The 10,451-nt window shown below is 35.1% G+C and overlaps 2 protein-coding genes across 2 annotated transcripts; one reads left to right on the top strand and one right to left on the bottom strand.

Annotated features, from left to right (window-relative positions):
- Nucleotides 1-213: 213 nt before the first annotated feature.
- LOC107569729 (dnaJ homolog subfamily B member 11-like) lies at nucleotides 214-5,362 on the bottom strand. Its single transcript, XM_016255883.1, has 10 exons — nucleotides 5,204-5,362; nucleotides 4,586-4,742; nucleotides 3,549-3,646; nucleotides 3,184-3,316; nucleotides 2,861-3,003; nucleotides 1,301-1,383; nucleotides 1,103-1,160; nucleotides 823-934; nucleotides 559-718; nucleotides 214-437 (listed from the first exon to the last, which is right to left on the bottom strand). The coding sequence occupies exons 1-10, from the start codon at nucleotides 5,275-5,277 to the stop codon at nucleotides 373-375; spliced, it is 1,083 nt and encodes a 360-aa protein (XP_016111369.1). The 5' UTR covers nucleotides 5,278-5,362; the 3' UTR covers nucleotides 214-372.
- Nucleotides 5,363-5,713: 351 nt separating this feature from the next.
- LOC107569739 (rab-like protein 3) lies at nucleotides 5,714-7,510 on the top strand. The gene is made up of 8 exons (XM_016255892.1): nucleotides 5,714-5,780; nucleotides 6,079-6,170; nucleotides 6,291-6,420; nucleotides 6,536-6,650; nucleotides 6,770-6,920; nucleotides 7,055-7,126; nucleotides 7,221-7,259; nucleotides 7,410-7,510. The coding sequence occupies exons 1-8, from the start codon at nucleotides 5,735-5,737 to the stop codon at nucleotides 7,476-7,478; spliced, it is 714 nt and encodes a 237-aa protein (XP_016111378.1). The 5' UTR covers nucleotides 5,714-5,734; the 3' UTR covers nucleotides 7,479-7,510.
- Nucleotides 7,511-10,451: the final 2,941 nt, after the last annotated feature.

A 10,451-nucleotide genomic window follows, 5' to 3' on the forward strand; every position in this document is an offset into this window, starting at 1 on the left:
GGACAAAACATTATGCTGATCTGTGAGTGGATGGTGATTGATTGGTCATAGCAGAAAGTAAGTGTCCAAACACTTAAACTGATAAAAAAAGGTCTTGAACTACTTATGAAACCAGGGACCATATAAGGAAAAACGAATAATTTGGACAAAAACATGAGTCAAATAAAAACAAATTCTTTCCACGAGAAACCAACGCCTTTAAAAATGTAAATTAAAGAAAAAAAATTAAAACATTAATGTCAACCCTTCCTGAGAACAATCAGAAAAAAATAAATACACCCCGTTGCTTGTTCCTCAGTGTGCATTTAAGTGTGTGTGTGTGAGGGGCAGACAGGGACAGGGCAATCAGTCCTGATTTACTTGGCTGATTTGTCAGTATCCCTGCAGTCCGTTATAAACCTTTTGAGATGGTGCCTGTTTCAGAAGTAGCTTTATACCTGAGGAAAAATAAATGATTTATTAACTCACAAATGCACAAAAAGATACAGAAACTCCACAGTAGTCACCATATCTCTACTAAAATAGCCCATTGTCTATATTGACTAAATGTTCTCTTACCATCTTTCTGCTGGTCATCAAGCTGCTCCTTGGGGAAATCTACATCAAAGGTGACTATGAGCGACCCACGGATATTGTTGTTGTCAAAATTTGGTAAGCCCTCACCCTTCTTCCAAATACGAGCTCCTGGCTTAGTGATTTTATCTCTGACAATGTGTACCTACAAGGCCACAAGATGAGTGTTACATTATAAAGTCACGGCTTTTAGTTGCACATGTGAAATGAAACATAAATATATATTCTAAAAAATTAAACAAAACATGCCTTGTGACCATCTAAATGAGTGATGTCAATCTCAAAACCGACCAGAGCCTCTACCAGAGAGATGGTGACGTTTGTATAGAGGTCGTCACCTCTGCGCTCAAACACTGGATGCCTGGAGAAGAAGAGATTGACATGTGACAAACTGGAAACAGTTCATAAAGTCTCACTCTTTGAAGACAGAGAACAAATGGAGGCACATTAAGTTAAATTATATTAAACATACATTAAGAGAAAAGTTAAATTCACTGTTCTAATTGCTATCATTTAATACTACTCTTACTTTAAAACTTTGATGCGGAAACGCAGATCTCCGGGCTCACCATCAATGTGAGGTTCACCTGTAGTCATTCAAACAACAGATATGTCACGTGTACATTCTATAAATAATATGTTGCAGCATCTAGCTAATTCATAAAAACAAATGTTACTGTATTGAGTTATCCGTATAATTAATTATAAAATAAATTAATTTCTATACCTTCCCCAATGAAAGGGTATTCCATCTCATCTCTCACACCCTGCTCGATCTCCACCTCTAGTGTTCTCTCTTCATTCACAAGCCTGGAAACAATGATACAGTGTTCAAACAGAAAATCATAATGGTTCTCATTTATCAATCTAACGTAGAAACGAGTGCATTGATAAATGTGGCGGCAGAAAACAATCATCATTTAAATATCACGCCCCTAAAAACACCCTGGTTTAGAAGCCTCGCCCCTGAGTTTACGACACGGAGAAACGAAACCCGGCCAAAGAGAGGAAGTAATCTCGTGAAAGAGAAATTGAACTTACTCCAAAAACACCCATTAACCTTGTAATTGCAAAGAATTAGGCTACATTAATTTATGTAATTTATATGTATATTAAAATACTGGTAAATATAAACAGCCTATTTAGTTCCCCTCACTCTACAACTAATATTTAAAATGTAATGGTATTCAGAACAGAACAAGAATGGAAAATAAGTAGCTATAAAATTATATATTAAACTTTAAAATAAAACACAAATTAGGCTATAGTGGCATTCATTATAAACAGCATACAAATGTCAAGCAAAACTGAAACGGCATTGGGCTCACGCGCCTGTCTCATACCACAAGAATCCAAATGTTTCCATTTTTGCCATATTTGTAACATTTGTTTGCATAACTATTATTCATTATGTAACCTAAACATGGCTTTATACTTCACTCATGTTATAATATCCGTGTAAAATCCTTCACATGCACAAAAATTTTATTGGGGCGCTGCACGCTGATTTTACAGCACTTTTTTTAAATAAACAGTGCAACTTTTATGTTTGGTTGACTGCATTTTAGTTTGATGATGAATGGCTGAAGTGTAAGGCACCGCTAGAACTAATGTTGTTTGTGTGTGCGTGAGGCGCCTGTGCGATCAGATGGATTCAATCAAATAAAGATATAAAGAAAATAAATAAAATGCATTAAAAGTTTGTCAAAAAAGAGCGTAGCCTATACTTGTTGCACAGTGTTTTTTTTCTTTTGTTAATCTATTAATTATATTATAGCCTATTATATATTTTGTGTGATCATATTTATCTTATTCCTTTTATAGACTTAATTTCTGTTTATCTCCTTTCACAGAAGCGTTGCAGGTGCATGATGTGACGATTGAATCTTCATGGTCTGTGGTTTACCCTGCTATTCGCGCATATAAAGCTAAAGCCCTGTATAAAACCCCCCCCAAAAAAGACATTCTAATCTTACTGGTTAACGATCGACTAATAAGCTTCGTTTGATGGTCAGGAAAATAAAAATGAGCAAAATGCTGTCATTCTATAATTCTCCACTGTATTTACTATGCTGCGCGCAAGTTCAGGTAACTCAAAAACGTGCGTACACGAGCTGAGACCAGTCATGAGATTTGATCGTAGCCACCGCTCACATCCATATTGATAAATTCTAAGTTTTGCGTTGAAACGACCATACGCGCAATTTTCTGTCATACGTTCGTTTCGTAAATGAGGCCCAATATGTCCTACTGAGTCAAAGTTACAGTGATTACTGGGCAAACTTACTTGATATTGGGGCATTCATCACAGACTACTTCTTGTGTCATCTGGAAGCGACCTGGTCCTAGCTGTGTGGTTCTCATTTCCTGTCGGCAGTTGCATTTTCTTTTGCCTGGGGCTTCTTTTGCTACAGGTTTGTTTCGCACCACCTACATGTTGAAGAAGAGAGGAAACAGAAGGACAGGAAAAAGAAAAGGAGAGTGTCCATTTCCATGTGACTATGCATGTTCACTGCCAAACAAAGCCTACAGAAGTACACAAAGAGTGTGTATACTACAGTACATCAGGAAGGAAATGGAGAGGGATCAAGAACAAAAAAAGAAGCTCACCTCTACAAAATTCCCTGAATACACCTCTTCTAGGGTTACTTCAAGGTCCAGTATAATATCATTACCCCTTGGAATATCCCGGCCGGCCGGCTGCCTATTTCCACCGAACATAAATCCAAAGTCGCCAAAGAAACTTGAAAAAACAAAACACATATTTGCATATCAATGTAGTCACAGACTGTACGAATGCGCAGTGACAGTACCAACAGTTTTGTTTCAAATATGCACATATCTGAAATGAGAATACCAACTATGCATCAGTCATTTGCAAATTTACACTAAAACATTGCAAACATTTCAACACTACAAACATTTCAGTAGTTAACTGGTGAAGAAAACTCTTAATTAAGCGGAGGCTTATTTACCTGGAGAATATATCACCGTGTGAACTGTGATGGCCTTCTTTTAAACCCTCCTCTCCATATGTATCATACTGTTTCCTTTTCTCCTCATCTGAGAGCACCTATGAATAAAACAGACAATCAGAAAATAGTCAACTTTTTTACTTTTTCTCAATAGTCCTGAAAACCATCATGAACTGAGCAATGAGCAATATTTGCACCCTGAAGTTGGTTTTAGGGGCAATTTCTATTTAACATAAAACGCATAGGTGTCTAAAGCCATAATTAGATATTCTGAAATATACAAAATGTTAAATAATAGATACAAAAAGATTAATTTCTTATTTCTGACATGGTTATAGACATTGAAATTGCACAAAAGGCAACCCGCTTAAAAAAATCTAATATAATAATAACAACAACAATAATAATAATAATAAATAAAAAAGTTCAAACTTTGAAAAAAATCTAATATTATATACTGACATTTAAAAATGAATTATTACAATTTTATGCAATATTTCATATATAAATAAATAATTTAAAGGTATACTTGTTATAATATTATAATGGAACCAACCACTGACTACTTGGTATTAAACAGAAAATCATTTATTATGTAATAAGAATTCCATTTTGCACACAGTAGTACACATTATTACAAGCTACACTAGAGGTGCACTTCATAAATATAATGAATAACAATAAGCAGATGTTTAAACCAATCAGAGGCGGCCACACATTTCTTCCAACCAATCAAATCGCTCCATTGGTTCGTTTCTAACAGCAACGCTCACGCTGGTCAGGTTCACTGACTTTCTACTGATGTTTTGTTTATAAAAATATGATAAATCTCTAATGCAATGATTTAGTGACACAATGCATCGCCAATTTAGATATTTGTATTAAAGTTACGCAAAATATTCGCATTAAAACTAAGTCATGTCATTCCCTAATGCACATCACTTGAATATCCAGTAAAGACCATATTTTTGTTTAACATAATGCGTGACGGTCAAAACAAAAAACATAAGGACTTGTTAAAACATAAACAATCATACCTCGTAAGCAGCTCCGAGGTCTGCAAATTTGTCTTGGGCATTTGGGTCATCTTGGTTTCTATCTGGATGAAGCTGCAATGCCAGCTTTCTGTAGGCTTTCTTGATGTCTTTAATTGATGCTGACCTACTAACCCCCAAAATGTTGTAGAAATCCCTCCTGAAAATACACATTACTTTAGAACTTTGCAATCGTACACTAGTTCATTCATTCAAACTAGTGATGAATTGATTAAGCAATTTTGACATGATGTCCAACTATTTAACATCTATACATCTTGATGAGGAAATCAGCAAGAGGACAACAGTACGACGCTTAAGATATTTCTGAAAGAAATGTGACATTCATATAAACGTGGCAACAATGACAAGTTATCAGCCTCGTCACAGCCATTTTTGGTACTTGAAAAAAACACTGTCCTATTTTGAACAAAAAAAAACATTCCTGTACTGAAATAAACGCTTTAAAGTACAACAAATAGGAGCGGTGATATCAAGTATTTTATGGCGAGCTCCACCAGCATGATGCACGGACAGTGGCGTAGACCAATCACAGTGAAACATGTGTTGAGTTTTAATACACTAAACCTAAACCCTGAAAATAACACGATATTCACTTACCCAGCCAGCACTGTCAATATCAAATATAAAAGTAGAAAACAAACACTCGATAATTTCATTCCTCTAACAGCCATGGGTCCTTGTTTCTTTCAGAAGTCCAATAATAAAATACACCGGCTTTCTGTGATGTCTATCAAAAAAGCCTCTTCCTGCCTCTTCTGTCACAAGTCCCGCCTCATTTTAAAACGGAAGTGTTATAAAAGTTCAAACGAAAAATGTCAATAACCCATATTATATTATATTATATTATATTATATTATATTATATTATATTATATTATATTATAAAGAACTGTAGTAATCTTGATATTAAACGCAAGCAAGCGAGGCTAATAATAAAAATTAAACCACATATCACACAAGGGCTACTATTAAATACAGAACTTTATTTCTTTTTTTCAGTTTATACTTTCCGTTTGACTGACTTTGATTTTCACTATACTCAGCTCTGTGCAGTCTTCTTCACGTATTTCTGCAACTTTTATTTTGTTCTCATACACGGACAGAGACCACAGCGTACTTCCGCAAAGAAATGGCATCTTTGGACAGGATGAAAGTGTTGGTTTTGGGAGATTCTGGTAATAAATATTACCTAAATAATCTGTCGACCTTGTTTTTTTCTGTAACCTCCTCAAAGATATTGTGAATGTATATTTAAAATATAAGCGTGTTGTCTAATATTCAACTCAAGCTAGAAGTATTAGCCTGCCACATTTGCTTGGATTTCTACAATATTACTATTATGTTCGTTATTATTTGAGAATATCTATCATGAGGAACCACACTTTCGATGTTGTACTTTTTCTTTTAAAAATAAATACTTTGTGAGCCTCAGTATTGCTGTTCTAATCAGTGTTATTTTGTGTCTGTTTACAGGAGTGGGGAAGTCCTCTCTTGTACATTTACTTTGCCAGAATCAAGTTTTGGGGAATCCTTCATGGACTGTGGGCTGCTCAGTGGACGTCAGGGTACAGTGACAATTCGCAGTGATTATTATTAATTTAAATGATTATTATTATTATTATTACTGTGTCATTATCATATAAACCTATGAAATAAAGGAAACTCAGTCTTGATTCTTTTCACAGGTTCATGACTACAGAGAAGGCACTCCAGAAGAGAAGACATACTACATTGAACTCTGGGACGTTGGGGGATCTGTTGGCAGTGCCAGCAGTGTTAAAAGCACCAGAGCTGTGTTTTACAATTCTGTAAATGGTTAAGTATCAGACACACCATTAAAATTTGTTCTTATATGTGTACAAATAAAAAGCATGCTGGAATATTTGTAATGACTCTTCTTTAATGCTAAATCACTTTTTTCCCCTTCTAGGTATTATTTTAGTTCATGATTTGACCAACAAGAAATCCTCCCTGAATCTGTACCGCTGGTCATTGGAGGCACTGAGCAAAGACTCCTCTCCAACTGGCATCATTGTGTCAAATGGGTGAGTCAAGGTTAACTTCGGGATGTATGAACGATTATACAGAGAGAGAATACCATACTTTTTGTCATAAATTCCCAGATATGTTCAAAAGAAATAATTCTGATGTTTTGCACTTGCAGGGATTATGACAGAGAACAGTTTGCAGAGAACTCTGTTCCTCTCCTGCTTATTGGCACCAAATTTGATCAGATCCCGGAAAACAAGAGGAATGATGTGCTGACCCGCACTGCCTTTCTATCTGAAGACTTTAATGCGGAAGAGGTCAATTTGGTGTGTGCTTTTTAGTGCTGTTACAATACCCAAACTCATATAATATTAAGCAAAAAACTCCATTTGTTGTATTAAATCTCCTTTGGGGATTTTGCACTTACGAATTCTGAGCTTTGTCCTGCTTTTCTTCTCAGGATTGTACAAATCCACGGTATCTTGCTGCTGGATCATCAAATGCTGTTAAATTGAGCCGATTCTTTGACAAGGTAGGGACTTCATTTAAACTAAAATATATGATATACCGTGTCTCTGTGCAGTGTATATGCAAGTTGTGTGTAAATTATTATTTTTTCTCTTTAGGTAATAGAGAAGAGATACTTCACAAGAGACCCTAGCCAGGTGAGAGTGTGTGCTTTCTCTGTTTGCATGTGACCACATGTTTATAAGATTCTAAATCAAACTGTATATGTAATTCATTTATAATTCTAATGTAGAGTAATGCATTATTGTTTTGTTATTTAATAATCTATTATGTTTTTTTCTCCCTAGATGCAGAGTTTCACCGACAGGAGGCGCTTTAATTTCAAGAGTTTCCACAATGATGGAGTTAACACATAGATTTTGGGTTGGTGGGTTTAGTCCTGCTTGTAACCTGGTATTTTTTCACCACATGTATTGCTATATTATAAATGTATGAATGAATAATTTTTGCTGGCCAAAATGGCATGCAAGCACCAATCAATATCTGCTTGTTTATGTACTGTACAACTGAAGCAGTTTCATATATTATCAATGTACAAAAACACAAACTTTGTATATCCTTTTGAGCTGAAAATTTATTTATTGGGGTGTTCACTTATTAGTTACAGTTCTACAAAACATTGTTCATTAGAGTTTAAACATAAATACACCGTTTGAAAGGTTGGAAGGCCACACATACTAAAGAAATACAGTATATATAAAATAAAAAGGGCCTAATGATAATTAATTATTTACTTTTTTCATTTCTTTATTTTGATCTGCAAAATGATCTATGACATGCAATTCTTGCAAATGTAAATGTTACACAGTCCATGTAGGCTACACCACAAATCTTCTGATCACAATATCTTATGATAGTAAAAATATTTACAGTGGTTCTTCTCTTTCTCACTTTCAGTCTGACTGTTAGATTTCTTTTGAAAGTCAGCTGTCCCGTTTGACACCAGTGTGTTGTTGTAACCCATTTCATCAAACCCTAACTATCCGTGAAAATTCAAAATGGGATTTTCTGTAAAAACCACATTATATTTGAAAAGAAACATTTCAACTGCAACAACTAATCATCCTCACGAGCCGTTGGTACTTGGACCCTGATGATTTCTACTAATTTTTATTTAAATCATATTCTAGCTTTCAAATAATTTTTGCTCTTAAAAAACAATGCACAATGCAAATTCAGAAAGACTAAAATTAATAACATCTTACCAGCCAAAGGGAGACCAATGAGGAGAAGAAAAATGTAAGGAAACATGGTGTAATTGTTGACTGAGAAGTAAAGTCTAAGTTTAAGCATTAAAGTACACATGAAATCTAAATTGACTGTATTTATTTTGTTAGCGCACATTGCTATTTTTGCTTCTGCACATTTGTCCATAACCTATAAAAGAAAAATGTACTAATTAATTTAATTTACTAATTAATTTAATTAAGTAAACTAATTTACTCTGTAATTAAATTATTATGTAAAGTAGTAACACAGACTGTGTATTTCAAATATTAAATTTTTTTAACTATGGTTTTGCAGTCATACAGTTTTAACTGTCTTAAACCCTATTCTGCTGCTGCGTCATTTGAACATAGCCTGGTATATAACAAGATACTCATTCTGCACTTTTGTCACAAACCTGCCTAGTATTAACATCCCTAACACAGTCCTTCAGGACCAGTGTCCATGTTCTGGCAGTAGCCACAGGAGCACCCGAATGAGAGGCATAGGGAGACCAATGAGGAGAAGAAAAATGTAAGGAAACATGGTGTAATTGTTGACTGAGAAGTAAAGTCTAAGTTTAAGCATTAAAGTACACATGAAATCTAAATTGACTGTATTTATTTTGTTAGCGCACATTGCTATTTTTGCTTCTGCACATTTGTCCATAACCTATAAAAGAAAAATGTACTAATTAATTTAATTTACTAATTAATTTAATTAAGTAAACTAATTTACTCTGTAATTAAATTATTATGTAAAGTAGTAACACAGACTGTGTATTTCAAATATTTAATTTTTTTAACTATGGTTTTGCAGTCATACAGTTTTAACTGTCTTAAACCCTATTCCATGTTCTGGCAGTAGCCACAGGAGCACCCGAATGAGAGGCATAAGCTGTGTCCGAAATCGCTCACTTGTTCACTCATTCACTAATCCCTTTATAGTGTATGGCAGTTGAGTGGACTAGCCTATATCAGAAAGGAGTGAACGAAATGAAGTGAACTGATTCGGACGGTGACGTAGGCCTATAGAATGCGCGTGAGACATGGAGCTGTTGCAAAAACATCTTCGTCACATATGTACTTTTATATTACATGTAAATAATATTAATAGTAATAACACTCAAAATTACTTTATTGTAATTATGCATACCTCCGCGTCAGCTTTGTGGTTTCATAGATGGTAGATTATTAATTTGTTTTGTAATGCTTTTATGTTCATAATCATACTATTAAAATACTGTGAACAAAAATAAACACACAGTAACGCGTTCATAATTGTATGTATTCAGTATCTTGAAACTCTCCCGAGCAGCGTTTTGAGCTCAGATAAGATAATGGTCGTAGAGCGCCGTCAGGCGACCGTTAATTTTTCATCAGATTGAATACGCTACCTACAGGTGATTAACGAAAAATTTTAAATGGGTCATATGATGCGATTTCAAGTGTTACAAGCTCTTGGTGCATAAAGAAGGTCTGTAAAGTTGCAAAGACTAAAGTTTTAATCCAAAGAGATATTCTTTATAAAAGTTAAGAGTCAGCCACGCCTACCTAAAACGGCTCGTTCTAACACGCCCCCACATATCTAGGTCACTATGTGGAAATATTAGCATAATGCCACCCAAATGTGCACGCAAAGAAAGAAGGCGTGGTTAAAGGAGAACAGCAGTCATGTTGATGCAGTCATGTCAGGGAGACGCTGTGTTTCAGTGCGAAAGCAAAAGCACTTTATTTGGCCTTCCGGAAGTAGATGCAATTAGGAATCATTGGTTAAGATTTATTTACAACAGAACAGCACAACTCAGATGTTCGAATTTGTGCAACGCATTTTATGGAGGACAGTTTTTTTAACCTAGAAGAGTACAAGGCTGGCTATGCACAAAGGCTATTTAAAAAAAAAGGGCCAATTCCGACTTTGCTATGACAATCTGGCACTTCTGAATTAGCGACTGTAAGAATGTTTTGTTATCAGTTTAAGTATTTGCTATTGACTGTTCAAATGCGGAGTTTTGCGCAGCACAGAGTAATGCGTTGTGTGTGTGTGTGTGAGGGGAACAGGGTCACATCACAGGAGAGTGAACTGCCTGTCAGAAATCATAGCACGTCAGCTGTCTTAACCGC

Source organism: Sinocyclocheilus grahami, unplaced genomic scaffold (assembly GCF_001515645.1).
Source record: "Sinocyclocheilus grahami isolate Dianchi unplaced genomic scaffold, SAMN03320097.WGS_v1.1 scaffold28.1, whole genome shotgun sequence".
Taxonomy (NCBI): domain Eukaryota; kingdom Metazoa; phylum Chordata; class Actinopteri; order Cypriniformes; family Cyprinidae; genus Sinocyclocheilus; species Sinocyclocheilus grahami.